At 40.3% G+C, this 22463-nt stretch overlaps 2 protein-coding genes and 1 pseudogene across 4 annotated transcripts in view; 1 reads left to right on the top strand and 2 right to left on the bottom strand.

Annotated features, from left to right (window-relative positions):
* The window catches only part of MCU (mitochondrial calcium uniporter), a 209138-nt gene that overhangs the window by 169044 nt on the left and 17631 nt on the right, over positions 1-22463 (bottom strand). The window contains exons 2-3 of one of the 2 annotated variants that reach the window (XR_004436772.1): positions 16395-16510; positions 15727-15775 (exon numbers count right to left, since the gene is read on the bottom strand). The exons of the other annotated variant lie outside the window; for it this stretch is intronic. The gene's annotated coding sequence lies outside the window, so the exon portion shown is untranslated. The remainder of the gene's footprint in view (positions 1-15726; positions 15776-16394; positions 16511-22463) is intronic. 2 annotated transcript variants of the gene reach the window in all.
* Positions 4079-6860, bottom strand: LOC117082785 (high mobility group protein B3-like). Its single transcript, XM_033209776.1, has 2 exons — positions 6684-6860; positions 4079-6381 (listed from the first exon to the last, which is right to left on the bottom strand). The coding sequence occupies exon 2, from the start codon at positions 6298-6300 to the stop codon at positions 5704-5706; it is 597 nt and encodes a 198-aa protein (XP_033065667.1). The 5' UTR covers positions 6301-6381; positions 6684-6860; the 3' UTR covers positions 4079-5703.
* On the top strand, positions 10930-11508 carry LOC117082787 (annotated as a pseudogene). The gene has a single exon (XR_004436773.1). The product of XR_004436773.1 is annotated as a 40S ribosomal protein S10-like (transcript).

The following is a 22463-nucleotide window of genomic DNA, read 5'->3' as shown; positions in this document are numbered from 1 at the left end:
TGTGCTTTTTCCAACCCTCTCTACCTTTCTTTCAGCACTATTATTTTCTTCCATTTAATATTAATCTGACATAAACGCTCTTACTGAAAGATTATGTTAACCTCATTAAATGTAGAAAAAGCATTCAAAAGAGCCATTTTCATCTCATGGATGCTCTCGTCTATCATTTAATCAAAGTAAGAATATATTCAATAGCTTTCATTTGCTGCTACAAAAGTTGGTACACCATAGCTACATGATCTAGTTAAACCAATTATGAATTCTTTAAACCCAAATTCCTGGTGAGGAAAGGTAAAACAAATACATAATCAAAATGTTATGTACAAAACCTTACAAAACTAAGCACAGGTGTTTCTTATATTCCTGATGAGGAAGTGTGCTTAAGGAGCATACCAGAAACCAAGGGCAGTTGTTTGACACACTTAGAAGTTGTAAATTACCTGCTCAATCAAATTCCCAGAGGAATTCTAGAGCTTTAATTTGGTTCACCAGATCCCATCATGTTTGATCTACATTAGCAGTGCTTTATAATTTCTTTCACATATCTGTCTGTTCGCATCAACAGTCTCCATCTCATTTTCTTAAGAATTATAGTTCAATCACTTGCTGACCAGCATTTAAAATAACTGAAGGACACTGAAAAAGGCACAAAACTGCCTTGCTTGAAAAAAAAAATTCTAAGAGTTATCAAATAGATGAACTAAATGAATAGATGCCAGATTCATAATGAATTAAAAAGGAGCTTTAAAAAGGCATCCTTACTCTTACAACAACAGAAAGACAACCCAATTTAAAAATGGGCTAAAGTGCTGAATAGGTATTTCTCCAAAGATACACTGAACATCATCTGTCATTATGGAAAGCAAAGCAAAACCACAATGAGATGCCACTTCACATCCACTAGGATGGCTAAAATAAAGAAGACATGAACAAGTGCTGACGAGGATACAGGGCAATTGGAACCCTCATACATTGTTAGTGGGATTCAAAAATGGTAAAGCCACTTTGGGAAATGTTAATAGTTTAGCAGTTCCTCAACAAGTTAACCATAGGACTACCCTATGTCTCAGCAATTCTACTCAAAGGTATATATACCCAAGAGAAATAAAAATATTTGTCCAAATATCTGTCCAACCTGCACACAAATGTTCATAACAGCATTATTCATAATAGCAAAAAAAAACCACCCAAATGTCTATAAACTGATGAATGGATATTTATATCATTATTGTTTAGCAATAAACAAGAATAAAATGTCAAAACATCCTACAACATGAATGAACCCCAAAAACATTATGTTAAGTCAAAGAAATCAGTCACAAAAGGCCAAGTATTATATGATTCCATTCAAATGAAATGTCCAGAAGAGAAAAATCTATAGAAATAAGAAAGATTAGTGATGGCCACAGGCTGGATGTAGAGGGGAATAGACAGTGATTGTTAAACATGGGTTGTTGGGTTTTTCTTTTTTTTTCCTGCAGTGATGGAAACATTCTGGAATCAGATATTAGTGATAGTTACAGTTGCAGAATTCTGTGACTACTTTAAAACCACTGAATTGTATACTTTATTTATTTTTATTTTTATTTTTATTTTTTTGAGACGGAGTCTCGCTCTGTTGCCCAGGCTGGAGTGCAGTGGCCGGATCTCAGCTCACTGCAAGCTCCGCCTCCCGGGTTTACGCCATTCTCCTGCCTCAGCCTCCCGAGTAGCTGGGACTACAGGCGCTCGCCACCTCGCCCAGCTAGTTTTTTGTATTTTTTAGTAGAGACGGGGTTTCACCGTGTTAGCCAGGATGGTCTCAATCTCCTGACCTCGTGATCCACCCGTCTCGGCCTCCCAAAGTGCTGGGATTACAGGCTTGAGCCACCGTGCCCGGCCTGAATTGTATACTTTAAAAGGGTGAATGTTATGCTATGTGAACTGGATCACAATAAAGCCATTGCTTTAAAAAAGGAGATTCCTACTCTTTAACACTGAAGTTAAGGACAGCTACAGCTTTCCAATATCCATTCCTTGGGCACTCAGTGACAAGATATCTACAATAAAAGGATCTAAATCTGAACAAATGGAGTTAGTTTCTATTTTCTCACAGGCTTGATCTCTACACATCTTTTTTTTTTTTTTTTTTTTTCTGGCCACTTAAAAAGAATGAGGCAGCCAGGTGTTGTGGCTCTACACCTATAATCCAGTGCTTTGGGAGGCTGAGGATCACTTGAGACCAATTTAAAACCAGCCTGGGCAATATAGTGAGACCACATCCCTACTAAGAAGAATTTTTTTAAAAAAAATTAACTGGGGCCAGGTATGATGGCTCACGCCTGTAATCCCAACACTTTGGGAGGCGAAGGCAGGTGGATCCCTTGAGCCTAGGAGTTTGAGACTAGCCCGGACAACATGGCGAAACTCCATCTCTCTAAAAATAATAATAATTTTTAAAAAACCGACTGGCTTAGGCTAATCAGAACTCACACCTGAAACCTTCAGAAACCATACTGCTGCTGCACAATGGGGAAAAGTTGTTGCAGAATCAACTACTGCATGGCTCACAGTGCATTGCTGCATACTTAATCTTATCTGATCTTACAAAAGAAGTATTAGAAAGATCCAAATGATATACACATGGGAAAAGGGATTTTTGTCTTCTCATTTTAAAACTATGTTAAAGCTTTCTGCCTATTTAGGATAAAGAGGTCATATTCAGACACTGTTCACATGTATGCATTCTCAGCAAAACATCTACAGAGTGTGGTCATCAGATATTATTTAAAATGACCAATAAGCCAGGCGTGGTGGCTCACACCTGTAATCCCAGCACTTTGGGAGGCCAAGGCAGGCAGATCACCTGAAGTCAGGAGTTCGAGACCAGCCTGGGCAACATGGTGAAACCCCGTATCTACTAAAAATATAAAAATTAGCTGGGCATGGTGGCATATGCCTGTAATCCCAGCTACCCAGGAGGCTGAGGCAGGAGAATCACTTGAACCCGGGAGGTGGATAGGTGCCGTACTCTAGCCTAGGTGACAGAGTGAGACTCTGTCTCAAAAAAACAAACAAACAAAAAAGGACCAATATGAGAACAAATTGTAAAAGAATGCTAAAGGCTGGGCATGGTGGCTCATCCCTGTAATCCCAGCACTTTGGGAGGTCAAGGCAAGTGGATTACTTTAGGTCAGGAGTTCGATACCAGCCTGGCCAACATGGTGAAACCCCATCTCTACTCAAAATACAAAAAATTAGCCGGGTGTGGTGGTGAACACCTGTAGTCCCAGCTACTAGGGAGGCTGAGGCAGGAGAATTGTTTGAACTCCGGAGGCAGAGGTTAACGGTAAGCCAAGATCACGCCACTGCACTCCAGCCTGGATGACACAGCCAGACACTGTCTCAAAAAAAAAAAAGAATGCTGAAGAGAGACACAGCAATGGTTCTTAAGCACAGGCGATTTTGGTAAAGTCTGAAGACATTTTTGGCTATCAGCTAGGGAGGAAAGCGCTACTGGCACCTAGTGGGTAGAGGCCAGGGATGCTACTAAACATCTTACAATGCACAAGAGAGCCTCTCAACCACAAAGAATTATCTGAAACAAAGTATCAGTCATGCCAAGGTTGAGGAACTCTGAGTACTACCACCTACAGTCCTGTTAGTGCATCTAAAGTCCAAATACCACTCCACAGTATGAAAGTATTAATCTATCTGTTCTAGTGTGAGAAGCTGAGTTTCGCAAATGAAAAAGAGTGAGCAAGAAGCAGAAACCACTTTAATCAGAGTGGTTACTGTTCTAACATTCCAAAAGCAAATTTATCTCATGTGTTTGTGGGACTTATTTCTTTTTTAAAAGGAATATAAAAAAGCAGTTTTCTTTTTTTCTCTTTTGAGGCAGAGTCTTGCTCTGTCACCTAGGCTGGAGTGCAATGACGCAATCTCGGCTCATGGCAGCCTCTGCCTCCTAGGTTCAAGTAGTTCTCCTGCCTCAGCCCCTTGAGTAGCTGGGATTACAGGCGCATGCCACCATGCCCAGCTAAATTTTTTTTGTATTTTTAGTAGAGATGGCATTTCTCCATGTTGGTCAGGCGGGTCTCCAACTCCTGACCTCAGGTCCAACTCCTGATCCACCCGCCTTGGCTTCCCAAAGTGCCAGGATTACAGGCATGAACCACCACGGCCGGCCTGAAATACAGTTTTCTATCACTTTACTATATAATGCTACTCTTTAATAGGAAAGATCTATCAGTGTACATCTGGGTTTAGAGCCTTTTGGTATTTTGAAGCAGTCCTAAAAGCTAGCACAATACAAGTAACTGCAACCGTAATACACTGTTTCTGGATACCAAGGTAAGAAGAATGAAGAAGCAATTCTTTTCAAGGCCCACCAGATTTGGACACTAGAATAAAAACAGGCTTCATCCCTCTACTCACTAGAAACATAGTCTTTCTAGTATTTATCTTTGCTAGATCCCTCATGCTATTCTCCTCCTAAACAAATATACAAATAATTTTAGTCCCTGCATGGTATCCAATAGTTCATGGGGTTTAATAACACAGGAATGCCTTTCTTATCCATATACCTATAATTTCATCCCTATTTTCAACAAGTCATTCTCAGAGTAGGAAAGGAAATAAGCAGAGTGTCCTCAAACTTATGTTAAAACAGAACCTTCTCCCCAGTGTTATCTCATACTATACTCCCTCTCACTCCCACACTCCCACCACATTAGCCATCCTGCTACTCTTTCCTGTTGTAAGTATAAGACCATATAATATCCATGCCCTAAACCCCCACCCCAATCTCAAACCAGGGGCTTTTCGTTTGTTCCCTCTACTGAAATACTCTCCACCCATATCTTTTTTTTTTTTAATGTAATACTGTTTATTTAACTTCAAAAACATTTCAGCATTCTAAACACACATACACAAAAAATAACAGAACGTTGCAAATCATGTTCAAGTACAGGAGGTTCTTGAACTTTCATTGATGGAGTGGCTCTTTGCTGACAATGAAAAGTTCTACAGTTTGTTTAAAAACAAACAGTTTTAAAACTACCGCACTTAAAAAAAAAAAAATTATCATGCCAGCTGACCCCCCTTTGTCCACAGCTAAGATGGCAGCAGAATGCTATGTCACTATATACAGAAACAAGACAACCTGAAGCTAAATGGATGCCCCCTGCAGAGTCAACAGGTTCAGCCTCACAGTGCACACCCTGAGCTACAGCCTCTCCAAAAGGCATCTTCCCCACAGCCTCAACGCTGAGCAAGGAGCATCAAGAGTTTGTCTCGATTGTTCTGTTCTTTTTACAAACTATAGATATATACAGTTGAAAACTCAGGATTTCTAGCCAATAACCATAGTTAACACCACCTTACAAACTAAAAAAAAAAAAAAAAAAAAAAAGCCAGAAACATCTTTAAATGCCTTGTCACACCAACAGCAAAGTGCACAGAGTGAGGAGAACAAGAAGAGGGTCTTTTCATTTTAAAAATGTTTGGAAATATGTACAACAGTTTCAGGGTGCTCCAGACACCCATGGCCACTTCATGTAAACCAATGACAATTTCTAGAGCACTGAGAGACTACAATATGATAGTGATCAAATTTTGTAATTAAACCTAGCGAGGGCAACAGACACTTCTCAAATAAGAGATGTGTCAATTACCGTGCTCCCCTACTCTAAGTATTCACAAGGAGACAGATAAACAGTTTCTTTATTCATCCTCCTCCTCCTCCTCCTCTTCTTCTTCCTCCTCTTCTTCATCTTCCTCTTCCACCTTTTTCCAGGCAACTTTAGCAGGACCCTTTGCACCATCAAACTTTCCTTTTGATTTACAGTCAGCAACATCCTTCTCATAGTTCTTCAGCTTTGCTGCCTTAGTGATGTAAGGCTGCTTTTCACTGTCATTTAAATTCTTCCACATCTCACCCAGCTTTTTTGCCACGTCTCCAATAGAGATGCCGGGGTTTGTGGATTTGATCTTGGGGCGGAATTCTGAACAGAACAAGAATAATCCAGACGGTGGCCTTTTGGGAGCATTAGGATCCTTCTTCTTCTTGCCTCCCTTAGCTGGTCCATAATCCTTCATTTCCCAATCATAGCGCACTTTATCCGCCTTTGCCATTTCATCAAATTTAGATTTCTCTTTCCCAGACATCATCTTCCACCTCTCAGAGCACTTCTTGGAAACTTCTGCAAAATTGACAGGGACCTCTGGGTTTTTCTTCTTGTGTTCTTCTCTGCACGTCTGCACAAAGAAGGCATAAGCAGACATCTTGCCCTTTGGTTTCTTGAGGTCACCTTTAGCCATCCTGACTGTATTGTTCCTCTTCACCCATATCTTTACATGGATTTCTCCTTGTCATATATGTCTCAGCTTAAGTATCATGAACTGCCGGGCACGGTGGCTCAAGCCTGTAATCCCAGCACTTTGGGAGGCCGAGACGGGCGGATCACGAGGTCAGGAGATCAAGACCATCCTGGCTAACACGGTGAAACCCCGTCTCTACTAAAAAATACAAAAAACTAGCCGGGTGAGGTGGCGGCGCCTGTAGTCCCAGCTACCTGGGAGGCTGAGGCAGGAGAATGGCGTGAACCCGGGAGGCGGGGCTTGCAGTGAGCTGAGATCCGGCCACTGCACTCCAGCCTGGGTGACAGAGCGAGACTCCGTCTCAAAAAAAAAAGTATCATGAACTTAGAGAAATCTTCTCTGACTACTCAAACCTAAATTAATCCTCCAGTCACTCCACTGTATCAAATTTCCCATAGTTTATTAATAATCAACTAGTTAAGTATTCAGTACCTTTAAACAGCCTTTCTTGTTTGGCGAATTTCTCATCCCTTAAGTCCTGCCTCCTCAAAATAAAAGTAATTCAGGCCGGGCGCGGTGGCTCAAGCCTGTAATCCCAGCACTTTGGGAGGCCGAGACGGGCGGATCACGAGGTCAGGAGATCGAGACCATCCTGGCTAACACTGTGAAACCCCGTCTCTACTAAAAAATACAAAAAAAAAAAAAAACTAGCCGGGCGAGGTGGCGGGCGCCTGTAGTCCCAGCTACTCGGGAGGCTGAGGCAGGAGAATGGCGTGAACCCAGGAGGTAGAGCTTGCAGTGAGCTGAGATCTGGCCACTGCACTCCAGCCTGGGTGACAGAGTGAGACTCCGACTCAAAAAAAAAAAAAAAAGTTAGTAATTCAGTTACCCATCCTCTCTTGCAAACCGGGAGCAGGTAATTGACCTATATTATGCCAATAAAACACATTCACATGATATTCATTAGGAGGCAAGTGATATAATGGAGACACCACGTGAAATCCATTCTAAAGAACATTTCAGAGTTATATCAGCATTCTTTCAGAAGCAGAAATAGCAGAGGTCCTAGCAGTGGCATCTCACACTCAGCACAGACAGTTACAAGTTCTAATACCTATTCCCAGTGGCAAAAACAGTAGTCTCCAATGATTTGGTCCAGTGGTATAATTTGGGCATTTTTCCTAGCTAAGTAGATGCCAAGACTGATTCTCTGGCATCCGTGAAGATTCTGTGAGCTATCTTATTAGATTTAAAAAAAAAATTTTTTTTTTTAATTCTGCTTAAATAAACTACTGGGCTTTGCCGTTTCAACTAAGAGATCTGATTCATTCTTCATACATTTTTTCATCAGATTCTTACTGATATTTTCTTGTTAATTATTTATTAGCTGTCTCTCCCCACAAGAATATAAAACTTCTTAAGGACAGGGACATTATCCGTCGTGTTAATTCCTATAAACCCAATATTTAGCATAGTGCTTCCCGTACAAGAGGCACTCAAAAAAAACTTGCTACTGCTACACAAATACATACTCGGGAACCAATACGAAGAATTCAAAGTATCAGTACTCTAGGAGTTAAGAGATAAAAAGGATCAATGTGGTCTAGAGAAAGCAAAGAGGCTTCATGAAGGCGATGACACTTGAGTGGAGTACTGAAAAGACAGATTGTAATCAGGAATGTAGAAAGGCAGAGATGTATCTTCGAAAGGATAAAACAAGTGTCTGGCACTAGGAATGAATGTAGCAGGCAGAGAGTAAAGTGGGATTAGGGAAAAATATGTTGGGCTCGATAGGAGATATTATCAGACATGCAAGATGAGCAAGATTATGAATGGCTCTGAATGCTAGGCTTGGGGAATGTTCCATTTGATGATGTTTCAAGAACACTAATCCTCAATGAGTATTTTCATCTGTTCTTTATTCTAGATGTTATCTGCTGTGTAAAACTACAGCAGCTACCCACACGTTGTCTACAGCATTCCCTCTCTGAGCACTGGTGCTCTATATTTATCTGTTCAAGCTGAGAGACTACAAGAGGAAGAGATTCCTATAATTAATCCTCTTGCAACCAAGTGGATACTCACTTTAAAGATAAAAATCTATTGCCAAAATGGCCTTTATTTTCCAACCGCCATCCCCAAAGCCATACATTAAAATTCGTCTCAACTCAATTTACCTTCTAGTCTATTAGAATAATTTCCAGATACTAGGCTGAGGTGGGAGGATCCTTTGAGCCCAGGAGTTCAAGACCAGCCTGGCAACAAAGCAAGATCCTATCTTAAAATATATAAATAAATAAAAACAGATAGGATAATCATGCAAGTATGAGGAAAAATATGGAAGGATATATATACGACATGGTTATCTTGGAGCAAAATGGGAAGGAGAGAGAACCAGGCAAGAAAGGAGGAAAGAAATTTGATTTTAGTTATATGAAAGGCAATATGTATGAACATATAATTTTTTTTTTTTTTTTTGAGACAGAGTTTCGCTCTTGTTGCCTAGGCTGGAGCACAATGGCGTGATCTTGGCTCACTGCAACCTCCGCCTCCTGGGTTCAAGCAATTCTCCTGCCTCAGTCTCCTGAGTAGCTGAGATTACAGGTGCCCACCACCACACCTAACTAATTTTTGTATTTTAGTAGAGACGGGGTTTCACCATGTTGGTCAGGCTGGTCTTGAACTCCTAACCTCAGGTGATCCACCCATCTCAGCCTCCCAAAGTGTTGGGATTACAGGTGTGAGCCACTGCACCTGGCTTACATTTCATTTAAAATATTTTTTAAATGAAAATAGTATGAGCCAGGCACATACGTATGTATTATATGTATCACAGATACATATACGTATCTGTGTACGTACGTATTATATGTATCACAGATATTTTTGTTTCAAACAAAATGAAATGATTCTTTTTAAGTTTCAACAACAAATATAACCATTATCCCCATCCACAGATGACACTGCCTAGAAATAGCTGTAATGCATCACTACAGCAAGGCACTAGACGAGTACAAAAACACTGTAGTGTATACTAAAATCATCTCAGAACAACCAATAAAACAAAAATTTCATGTAGGGAGATCATGGAAGACCTTACTGAGAATATAAGATTTGAGCAGAGACTTGAGAGGGATAAGAAATAAGAAAACCTGCATATATTCAGGAGAAAAGCATTCTAATGATAGAAAACTGCAATGCAAAAATCCTATGAGGTAGGTGCATGTTCAGCATGTTTGAGGAATAGCAAGGAGGTCAGTATCACAAACTGGAGTGGGCAAGAGGGAAAGTGGCAGCAGATGGGAGTCAGACAGGGAGCCAAATGTTCAAGAGCGATGTGCTCAAGCCAATACTGGCTGGAGAGCAGATTGCTGTACATTCTAGAACTTTGAATCAGCCAGAGTGGGAGTAATTTTACCAGTAAAACAGGCAAATGCTACAAATCAGAACCTTTTCCCCTTCCAGAGAGCCAGTTTATCGTCACTACCTGTAGGCCCCTTGAAGAACTTTGTCTTTTACTGAGTGAGATCAGAAGCAACTGGATAAGTCTCCTCCTGCCTGACATCATCATTCCCACTGCTGAGTTATGACCACAGGTAAGAAAGAACAAAAGCCAGGAGACTAATTAGAAAGCTATTAATATAATCTAGGTGAGATACATTGTTAGCCTGAACCAAAGAGCCAGTGGTGAAACAGTGAGAAGTAATCAACTCACTGTCTCACTACTGGTTCTTTCGTTCAGGCTCTGGATACAAAGAACTATTCTGATTTGGATCAGTATGTAGCAACAATTACTAAGCTTCCTATCTAGAAATCAGTATCTAACTCTAACCTAAACATGTCATTCCTGGTTCTGAATTAAGACTGTTAGTTGGATGTATAAAGTACTTCAAGAAGCTCAAATAACCAGGAGTCTTAGATGCACGCTACATATCTTCAGTTATTAAGGGTTCTATTATCATTTCAACTGATCAACATATACATGTATTGAACATCTATTATAAGACACTGCAGAGAACACAAGTAAAATCTGTAATCCAAGCCCCTTCCTCAAGGAGGTTACAATCTGAAGTTTAAACTAAAGCATCCGTATATAAAAAGATAGATTCAACACAATGAAAGTATAAAATGTGTGGCAGGGCGAAGGAGTATTCTATAAATTGGAAAGGAGGAGGAAGAAATCACTGAACAGATGGGACTTGAGCTGTGCCTTGAAGGATGGATAGAGTGAGATGATGAGAAATGAACAAACGGAACAAGTAAGGGCCTAATAGTCAGTGGATCTGCAAAATGAAAGGGCTAAGACAAAGGTGGGAATGCACTTGGTGATTAAGGAGTAATCTACTCATGGCATTTAGGAGCGTGGGGAGACAGAGGTTACAACTGGGAACTATGGAGACATATACCTGAATTCCTAATTTCATCACTTACTAGCTTGGGCAAGTTACATAGGACCTTCCTGTCTTTATTTCTCCAGCAGTAGAAATTATAGTACCTACTTTATAGGACTGGTGCACAGAATACATGAAATAAAATCATATATGTATGGTATGCCACACAACCTGAAAGTTAGTAAGCAGTCACTGGTTAGCAAAACCATTTCTGGCCTTTTCCAGCCCCAGCTCCGGACCCTGCAGCCACCAAGATGTTGATGCCTAAGAAGAACCGGATTGCCATTTATGAACTCCTTTTTAAGGAGGGAGTCATGGTGGCCAAGAAGGATGTCCACATGCCTGAGCATCCGGAGCTGGCAGACAAGAATGTGCCCAACCTTCATGTCATGAAGACCATGTAGTCTCTCAAGTCCCGAGGCTACGTGAAGGAACAGTTTGCCTGGAGACATTTCTACTGGTACCTTACCAATGAGGGTATTCCAGTATCTCTGTGATTACCTTCATCTGCCCCCGGAGATTGTGCCTGTCACCCTACACCATAGCCGTCCAGAGACTGGCAGCCCTAGGCCTAAAGGTCTGGAGGGTGAGCGACCTGCAAGACTCACAAGAGGGGAAGCTGACAGAAATACCTACAGACAGAGTGCTGTGCCATCTGGTGCCGACAAGAAAGCTGAGGCTGGAGCTGGGTCAGCAACCGAATTCCAGTTTAGAGGTGGATTTGGTCGTGGATGTGGTCAGCCACCTCAGTAAAACTGGAGAAGATTCTTTTGCATTGAATAAACTTACAGCCAAAAAACCTTAAAAAAAAAAAAAATTACTGGCCAGGCACAGCGACTCATGCCTGTAATCCCAGGCCAAAGTGGGAGGATTGCTTGAGGCTAGGAGTGCAAGACCAGCTGGGCAACCTAGTGAGACCTCGTCTCTCCAAAAACAAAATTTTAATTAGATAGGTGTAGTATTTTGCACCTGTAGTCAGTCCCAGCTACTCAGGAGGCTGAAGTGGGAGGGTCACTTGAGGCCAGGAGCTCAAGACCAGCCTGTGTAACACGGCAAGACTCCCATCTCAATCAATCAACTAACCAATCAATAAAAATGATTGGGAAGTGGCAATGGTTAATGGGTACAATAATTAAAAGAATAAGACCTAGAATTTGATAGCACAACAGGGTGACTATAGTCAATAATAATTTAGTTGTACATTTTAAAATAACTAAAAGAACATAATTGTATTGTTTGAAATACAAAGGATAAATGCTTGAGGTGATTTATCTTCAAGTCACTGGAAAAACCAAAAGTGACAATAAGAAAAGTCACAAAAAGGGCTTTGTTTGGGAAGAAGATTCTACATTCTGGTTATGTTAAGTGATACCTTAAAAGCCAAAAGAACATGTAAAATACACACACAACCAAGACTGCAGCTCACTCGCTGATGTAACAATCAGGGAAGGAACACATACCAGCACTCACAAACACACAAATATTCCAAAGGCACAACTATTTGACTGAACATTCTTTACTGTAGTGAAAGAACAAATGAACGTTTTGACTTGGTGACCCAAAACAGACCAAAAAGAAAAGATGTCCTCCTTTGGGGCATCTCAAAAACCTGGTTACAATAAAAAGAGATCATTAACATCAGCTACTTTATTCTTCTTATAATACAAATAAGACTGTAAAGGTTCCAGTAACATAATGGTACCTTGATAATGCTATAATTCTGACAGCATATATTCTAAGATAAAAGGTTCATTTGTTCAACTGGTTCTCTATATATCCTGTAAATGTTAACAGTGAAATGTTGTGTTTTTTCCAGAATTGCTAATACTTTTAATACTTTTTGTATATACTTTCTGAATAACATGTAAATGAAAAAGTATAAACTTGATAATTTTTCACAAAATGAACCCACCCATGTAACCAATGCCTAAACCAAGAGACAGAACATTACTAGCACTCCAGGAGCCCCCTTCATACCCTCTGTCACTTTCCCCAAACCCCCAACAAGGGTAATCAATCTCCTGACTTCTGACACTACTGATTAGTTTTACCTGCTTTTGAACTTATATAAATGGAATCATGCACTGTTAGTGTCTGGCTTCTTTCGTTCATCACGTTATTTGTGAGAACCATGCATTTTTATATGTAGTTGTAACCTGTTCATTCTGATCACCATTTAATACTCATTATGTGGTTATGTCACGAATTATATACTTACTTTACTGCTGATGGGCACTTGGAAAATTCCAGTTTGGACTATGAGTCCTGCCATGAACATTTCTGTCCATGTCTTTTGGTGAATACAGACACATAATTCTGTTTTGTATAAATCTAGAAATGGAACTGCTGAGTCACAGGGCATGCATGTGTTCAACTTTTGTAAATAACTAATGAACTTTTAAGGAAAAACTATTTTTAAATCTTCATGGGGAAATATGAATGATTAATAGACTCATCAGAAAGTATGGACTCCAAAATTACTTTCAGTAGGGAAAAAACTTATTGACGTAGGATAGTTGATCCACATCATTCCCAAAAGAGGCAATTTACTTTAGAATATTTTCACCACCAATTTAGCATATGACACTTAATAAGAGAAGTAACCAAATCCATCTTGCCCATTCTGAAACTGATGATGCTAAAATTTAGAAACAATTGAAAAGCCATTACTATCAATAAGATAAAGTAATAATTTTTTTCCCCAACATGTAACAGGAGAATATAAACACAAGTCCGAACTTTGCCTGTTGTACTCATTTAAATAGACTCTTGGAAACTGAAAGGGATTTCAGAACTAGCTAACCTTCACGTGATCATATAAAGGTCTCCTATTTCAATGAACATGCTAATAAAAATTCCTTTAATCCAAGAACAGAAAAAGAATACTAGGCAAAAACTAAGGGAATCTGAATATAGTATGGACTTTAGTTAATAATAATGTATCAAGATTGGTTCATTAATTGTAACAAATGTACCAAAGTAATGTAAAATGTTAATAATAGAAGAAGGTGAGGGATATATGGGAATTCTGTGTCTGATCTTTGCCATTTTTTTGTAAATCTAAAATTGTTCAAAAATAAAATTTTTTTAAAGTCCAATTAAAACTCTGCAACATAATCTGCAGATTGCAATACACCTGCTAAATTCCTTTCAAAATGCAATCCAGATGCACTTTTAAAGCTGTTAGACACACATACCCACATACACATACATAAATATACTTTCTATCTATGGTCTTAGATACATAGATATATGAGGAAAGCATTCTATCCATGCCAATTTTAGTGTTGCTCCTAGCTTCAAAATTATGAACAAGGCTCTAACTTCTTTTTTTATTCCATCTAAGCCAACCTTTCTGAGTATATACTATAAGCACTTAGTGACTCATTAAGAAGCAACCCCAGCCGGGAATGGTGGCTCACACCTATAATCCCAGCACTCTGGGAGGCCAAGGCAGGCAGATCACCTGAGGTCAGGAGTTTGAGACCAGTCTGGCCAAAGTGGTGAAACCCCGTCTCTACAAAAATTAACCAGGCATGGTGGTGGGTGCCTATAATCCCAGCTACTCAGGAAGCTGAGGTAGGAGAATTGCTTGAACTCGGGAGGCAGAGGTTGCAGTGAGCCGAGACCGTGCCATTGCACTCCAGCCTGGGCGACAGAGCGAGACTCTGTCTCAGAAAAAGAAGCAATCCCCTAGTTATCGTCAAACAATAAAAGCATCCAAATTCCAAGTAAGACCGATACTCTAACAACCATATCTTTGTGGTTTAAATCATTGAGTCTTTGCTTTTACTTCAGGGGCCAAAAAAAAAAAAAAAAGAGAGAGAGAGAGAAAGAAAATAGACTGTGCACCTTTCAACTAGTAGGGAAAACAAGCATCCCCTAATACGGTGTGAGACCTAGCAAAAGGAACTCTAGGAAAGGAAGCAGGAGACCTACCCTCTGGTTTCAGTAGTAGAACACTGATTTGCTCTGTGATCCTTGAATAACTCTCGTCCTCAATTTCCATTACCCTGACTGGTATTTTAACTATAATAATTCTTCCATGAATCTGGAGGTCCTTTCTTTCTTTCAAGGAACAGAGTCTTGCTCTGTCATCCAGGCTGGAGTACAATGGCGTGATCACAGCTCACTGCAGCCTCAAATTTCCTGGCTCAAGCGATCCTTTCACCTCAGCCTCCCAAGTAGCCATAACTACAGGGGCATGCTACCATGCCCAACTAATTATTTTTTTAAATGGGGCCTCACTATATTGCCCAAGCTGGTCAGGCACTCCTGGCCTCCAGTGATCCTCACACCTCAGCCTCCCAAAGTGTTCAGATTACATGTGTGAGTTACCATGCCCAGCCTATAAAACCTTTAGAGAATCCAATAATTGTAGTAACATCCTGCCACTGAATGAATGCCTATACCCAGTGAGAAAGCAAAAGAGAAAGAGAAACGAGAGTCAGTGTGAAAGAGGAAGAATAAATGAATGAAAGAAAAGAAAAGATAAAGAAGCTGGACTGCCATTATAGCTTTCCATTTCAGTAACCTTGTATTAGTAATCAATCATACCACTATACATACTGCAAATATTTACTTGCTAGTCAGCATTATGGCACAGGTCTTGGCTTTTCTGGTTTTCTCTTTAGAAGCCTATTTGAAAACAACTGTGGTTCTGGCAAGCCTATTTCTAAATACAATTTGAAGTCTGGTTCACCTATAGTAGCAGTTGGCAAACTTTTTCTTAAAGGGCCAAATAATAAATATTTCAGGCTTTATGGACAATATAGTCTCTGTTGTAACAACTAAACTCTGTCCTTATAGTGCCAGGGCAACCACAGACAATCTGTAAACAAATAGATATGTCTGTGTTGCAATAAAACTTTGTTTACAAAATCAAGCAACCATTTATGCTACAATTTGTCAAGGCCTGTTCTATAGTAACGGGGGCAGAAAAATCAACTGGCAATATAGATCACATGAGTTCACACCGAAATTAACTGTTCTGCTTGCAGGGAAAAAATGCTTATGAATCATGATCTTCACATACCTGCAAGTGTTCAAGTTTCCCCTGCGTGAACAGGTCACATCACCAATACCTAAGACAGAGCAGGAAAACACTCTCCCTTACATGGTTGTTATGACATACAGGGGATGTGTTAATTTATATAGGCAAAATTTACAAGATGACCTGCAAAAGTAAGATACCAGGTTTTAGCAACTTTAATGATAAACATAGAAACCCACACCTGATTAACCTCAACCACTACTTCTTCCATATAATAAGCTAAATTAATTAAGATAAATGCCAAGGTAACTGGCTTTCCTAGGAGAGCTGCCCTGTTTCCATGCAATCTAGTTGGTTTATACCAGCAGACCCTTGGTCATCCATAACCTATTAAATTTCCAAGAGGCCAGAGTAACTGTTTGAGGTAGCACAGTTCTGATTTATTGGGGTTGTTTACCAATATGGTCTAATCAGGCTAAGATCAGATCTATTATCCCTTAGGGTGTACCATAGTAAAAATATTCTATTGTGCAACAGTCACCTCACTAAACTCATCCCCATGTTAGCTACCAAGTGTTCAATAGCAGGCTGGAGCAAAGAGCCAGCCCACAAGGATCAAGCAAGTGCCTTTTTAAAAACTAATCTTAAGAAGTTCCTCTACATGGCTTTGCAAAGCAAAAACCATGCCAAATAGTAAAAAAGGCACTTACTTGACTCCCACAGGCCAGCTCCACACTCTAGCAGCTAAGATGTCACTGGCATGGTACATGGAGAGTGAGGTGGAAACGATATCTTGCCAATCACTGTAGGAATGGTAGTGAAAGACCTAAAAGAATAGAAAAAAGTAAAGTAAATGTCAAAGGTAAAGGCCCTCTTGAGCCTGCTAATGTGGGTACCTTAGCATATAATGCCAAAGAAGAAAGAAAGTCTGAAAAGACCTTGTTTAAGTCATTCTTAGCCACTATTTATTACAGTGACCCTTAGGACAAGAGAGCACTTTTTAAAAAAATGACTTGTAACCTAGAATAAATCCAGATTGACTGTAAGAAACTCTGAAATACTTTTTTCAGAAATAAGGTATTACATATTTGGGTAGGGCGCGGTGGCTCACACCTGTAATCCCAGCACTTTGGGAGGCCAAGGGGGGTGGATCACCTGAGATTGGGAGTTCAAGACCAGCCTAACCAACATGGTGAAACCCTGTCTCTACTAAAAATACAAAATTTGCAGGGCATGGTGGTGCATGCCTGTAATCCCAGCCACTCGAGAGGCTGAGGAAGGAGAATTGCTTGAACCCGGGAGGCAGAGTTTGCTGAGAGCCGAGATTATGCCACTGCACTCCAGCCTGGGCAACAGGAGCGAAACTCTGTCTCAAAAAATAATAATAATAATAAATATTTGATAATCACATAAGCTCAACAAATACAAAAATTGGGAGTTAGCTGGCTGTGTTGGTGTGTGCCTATAGTCCCAACTATTCAAAAGGCCAAGGCAGGAGGACTGCTTGAACCCAGGAGGTCAAGGCCAGCCTGGGCCTGGGCAACAAGCAAGACCCCAACTCTAAAAAACGCTGGGGTGGTGGGGGGGCACTGAAGTAACAGCTTGTAAACCAATTCTTTTAGAAATATTTTTAGATTAAAGAAGAAAAAAATTGGCCACGCGTGGTAGCTCATGCCTCTAATCCCAGCACTTGGGAGTCCGCGGTGGGCGAATCACGAGGTCAGGAGTTCGAGACCAGCCTGGCCAACATGGTGAAACCCCATCGCTACTAAAAATACAAAAATTAGCCGGGTGTAGTGGAGCGCACCTGTAATCCCAGCTACTCGGGAGGCTGAGATAGGAGAACTACTTAAACCCGGGAGGCAGAGGTTGCAGTGAGCCAAGATCGTGCCATTGCACTCCAGCCTAGGCGACAAAGCGACACTCCAACACCATACACACACACATACACACAAAAAAAAAAAAATGAAGAAAGAGGAAAAAATTTTTCACCCCATCTCTGTGCTTCCAGAATATAAAAAACTGACAGAACCCTAACAAATAATGAAGAAATAAGAAATATTTTTTAAATTAAAAAAGTCTTAGGCTATCCACTAGTTTCAGGCTTTCACTAGTTTCAGAAACAAGTTTACAAACTTTAGAAACCTTGGAGCACTAAATTTTAAAAAATTCTGGTTCATTTGCCAAGTCACACAACTCTTTGGGAGGGGTTCTCTTTGAAAATGATTGGAAATCATTCCAAAACAAGAAAAATATAAAAGGCCCTTTCATATACCACTATCTCCTCTCCTCATACCTATACTTTTCACAGGTAAAATAATTTGTGAAAATTATTACAGAAGTATAATTTGTGTAGTTAGTGAGAAAACCAGCACTAACAAGGCAGGCAGATCACCTGAGGTCAAGAGTTCAAGACCAGCCTGGCCAACATGGTGAAATCCCATCTCTACTAAAAATACTAAAATTAGCCGGGCCTGGTGGCAGGCATCTGTAATCCCAGCTACTCGGGAGACTGAGGCAGGAGAATCCCTTAAACTTGGGAGGCGGAGGTTGCGGTGAGCCGAGATCGCGCCACTGCACTCCAGCCCAGGGAAAAAGAGTGAGACTTCGTCTCAAAAAAAAAAAAAACAAAAAACAAAACTCTTCCATTACTGGAGGTCCATCCAGCACTCTTTCCCTTCAGAACCATGGAAGAAACAAATAGGCAACTAAGTTCTAATCATTCCTCAGGCACTGGAATCTATCAAATAAAAGAGGCAAAAGTATTTTTTCATTCTAATTAAGTTTTAGCCAAAAGACTATTGTACCACCCCTAACTAAAATATGCTTAAAATTGGTCACCATTTGTAACAATCTTCAATTTGTACAGATCTCAAATAATTTCATGAGAATGGAAGATGCACTGTTAATAGCATATCTGGCCAGACTTATATCCTGGGTGCCTAACTAACATTTTAATTTTGGCTTGTGTTTGCTTGCCTTAGCTATAGTACCTGGAAACCACCCAATTTATTAGTGTTTCCCTTGCTGCCTCAGCATTTCTCGTTGATGCACTATAGCAAATCATTTGGAGGGACAACCTGAATGAAGCTCTGCCCTGTGTACTCCGCAAAAATGCTCAAACCATTATCAAGAATGTTGGAAATGAAAGACAACAGCATGAAATTGAGAAGATAAAAAATGTTATCAGAGATTGTCTTTTTAAAACAACGACTTCAAAGTAAGAATATACAACATTGACTAATACATACAGATTTCTTATTAAAACAAATATTTATTTCATACCAACTACCTGTCTCAAAAAGTATGCCCCCTCATTTCTAGACCTTAATTTTCTTTTGCTTGCCCCATAAAACCATGACACAATTCAAGAACAGCCTTTTTACCATAAAAGGCGCACCTCCTTTTACAAAATAAAGCAGATAGTACCCAAATTGCAGATAATTCCAAACACACAGAAAAGAAACAATGAATTAATGCCAACAAATTTCCACCCACAGCTTTTCTGCACTTGAAAAATCTGAGAAATTTTAGTAACCCAGGCTTTTGCTGCAGCAGCTCAATCCCCCATGAGTTCACTGTATTGTGGCAGATGCTGCTCTGCATTTCGTACAAGACATGTTCATCTGTGTAATAAAACATTCTTCTTCTCTGCCTTCTCTCAGGAAGTACAAAGGATTTTCCCAGGAATATGATAAACGAGGACATTACACACCAAAAAAGGAAAACTGGCTTTTTTGAAAGTCAAAACAGCATTCCTAGTCTAACTTTAAAAATGACATAATAAATTCCTCTTTCCTGTCCCCCAGAATATTCAGCAAAAAGTCTGTCAGTCAACAGAGGTTTAAATATATGAAATAGAGACAGAAATGCCAAAGTAGTTAAAAATGAATGAACCAGAACCACATGTATCAACTAAATAAGGTTTTTCTTGCTTTTTGTTTGTTTTTTTTTTAAGAAACACAGTCTTGGGCCGGGCGCAGTGGCTCACGCCTGTAATCCCAACACTTTGGGAGGCCGAGGAGGGCAGATCACGAGGTCAGGAGATGGAGACCATCCTGGTTAACACGGTGAAACCCCGTCTCTACTAAAAAATACAGAAAATTAGCCGGGAATGGTGGCGGGCGCCTGTAGTCCCAGCTACTCGGGAGGCTGAGGCAGGGGAATGGCATGAACCCGGGAGGCGGAGCTTGCAGTGAGAGGAGACCGCGCCACTGCACTCCAGCCTGGGCGACACAGTGAGACTCTGTCTCAAAAAAAAAAAAAAAGAAAAGAAAAGAAACACAGTCTTGCTCTACCCCCAGGCTGGAGTGCAATGGCCCAATTATAGTTCATTGTAACCTCAAACTACTGGCCTCAAGTAATCCTCCCACCTCAGCCTCCCAAAGTGCTGGTATTACAAGTATGAGCCACTGTGCTGGCCTAATTTTTTTTTTAAGTATTAAGAGAAAAAAAAAAAAAAAAAAGGCCAGGCGTAGGGGCTCATGCCTGTAATTGCAGCACATTGGAAGGCAGAGGCAGGCAGATCACTTGAGGTCAGGAGTTCAAGACTAGCCTGGCCAACATGGCGAAACTCCGTGTCTACTGAAAATACAAAAATTAGCTGGGTGTGGTGGCGCAGATACTCAGGAGGCTAAGGCAGGAGAATCACTTGAACCCAGGAAGCGGAGATCACAGTGAGCCGAGATCACACCACTGCACTCCAGCCTGGGTGACAGAGGGAGACTCCATTCCAAAAAAAAAGATTTGCAGAAGGATACATACAGTGTAATACCTTTTTTTTTTTTTTTTTTTTTGAGACAGAGTTTCGCTCTTGTTGCCCAGGTGGAGCACAATGGCATGATCTCAGCTCACTGCAACCTCTGCCTCCTAGGTTCAAGCAATTATCCTGCCTCAGCCTCTCAAAAAGATGGGATTACACACACACACACACACACACACACACACACAGACATATATAGAGAGAGAGAGAGAGAGAGCGCGCGAGAACGAGCACAAAAAGATAAAGACACTCATGGGATGGTAAACACCAAATTTAAGAGAATGTTACTTTTGGGAGAAAGGTCTAAGGAAGGGTACTTGGGGGCAGTAATTATAATCATAATATTCAATTTCTCAAGCTAAAGGTTGTACATTATATTATTCTACTTCTTTTTATAGACATGACACATTTCATAATTTAAAAATAAAAGATTTTTGTCCTTGTACATCTGATTGAACATAATGTAACTTCCTTATAAAGGACCACCCCACCTCCACCAAAAAAGAAAAAAAAAACCCTCAGGTGATGGAATGGCCTTTCCAAGTGAGCTCCTTTGACAGCACTCCCATCAGTTTACCTTCTGCCTTTTCTTCCATTAGTGTTACGACTTTCTAACACTGGCTGTGATGTGACCTTCGGATCCACAACTCAAAGGTCTCAGCTTGTCTCTACTTTTCATCTTACATAGAATACCCATTTTAGGCAAGAAATCTATTATAGTTTCCTTTCATTTTCCACTTTTTCATGTTAAAAGCTCTAGAAATCATTAAAAAGAAAGCCATTAGCCAGGCGCTGTAGCTCACACCTGTAATCTCAGCACTTTGGGAGGCCGAGGGGGGCAGATCATGAGGTCAGGAGATGGAGACCATCCTGGCCAACATGGTGAAACCCCACCTCTACTAAAAAATACAAAAAATTAGCCGGGTGTGGTGGCACGTGCCTGTAGTCCCAGCTACTTGGGAGGCTGAGGCAGGAGAATTGCTTGAACCTGGAAGGTAGAGGTAGCAATGACCTGAGATCGCACCACTGCACTCCACCCTGGGTGACAGAGCGAGACTTCATCTCCAAAACAAAACAAAACAAAACAGAAAGCCATTATATATTCAAAGTTTACCCAACTTTGTGGCAGTTGGCCACACTAAGAACTCGAATTCATTCTGAATCAAACACCAATGCAGGATGAGATATTAAACTTAAAGAAAGCACTGACTAGAGTTCAGCTCTCCATTAAGTAAATGAATATTCCAAAATTCTGTAATATGTTACACTAAAATTCTGTTTTACTATCTCAACTGTGCTTAGACAGCATTTTTAACGTTTAAGTCACAGCTGAAAATAAAAAGAAAACAAGATTTCATTTTCTTTGGGGTTAAAACAATAAAGAAACAAAATCAAACTATTAACATCTACATCTATATCTAGTCAGATATTCACACAAAGTACACCCTAGGGGCCCTCTCAAAAAAGAAAAAAAACACCAGAAAATCCATTTTTCCTGTCTGTTCAGCAAGTGTCTAGCACCAGCACTCACAGATGAGGAAAAAGGGGGAAAGAGAGAGAAATAACAGATCAAGACAGATATAACCTGGTATTCTTCTGTTTACAAAAAATGTAATTGCATCCAAAGCAAATGGAAAACCTTCAATCTTCTCATTAGGTTTTTACTACTTCTTCCATTCTACTCTATCTTTAAATACTTCTTTAAAGTATTCTGACATCTGTATTTTCTGTTTTAAAATGAAAAATAGTTTTTTATCACACTTGGCCACTTGCCACAGCCCTGCTTCATGGCAGCTATCAGAATTCTGGCAGTATAAAATACAGGATACAGTGGGGACAGAATGGAAAATACACAAGATTAGTTCCAAAATAAACACTTCCAAAAATCTGCCTTCTTTGGAAATATATATATACAGAAAGAATCTACAGTTGGCAGCACCTCTTTGAAATAGTTCCTTTCTCTCTTCTGCAGTGTCCAGCATGGCCCACACTCCCACCAATCATGCCAGGTAGATGC

This window comes from Trachypithecus francoisi, unplaced genomic scaffold, assembly GCF_009764315.1.
Source record: "Trachypithecus francoisi isolate TF-2019V2 unplaced genomic scaffold, Tfra_2.0 Lachesis_group9, whole genome shotgun sequence".
Classification (NCBI taxonomy): domain Eukaryota; kingdom Metazoa; phylum Chordata; class Mammalia; order Primates; family Cercopithecidae; genus Trachypithecus; species Trachypithecus francoisi.
This window is presented reverse-complemented; position numbering and strand designations above follow the sequence as displayed.

Coding starts and splice junctions, on each gene's coding strand:
- LOC117082785 (XM_033209776.1), bottom strand. CDS start 6,300: ATGGCTAAAGGTGACCTCAAGAAACCAAAGGGCAAGATGTCTGCTTAT.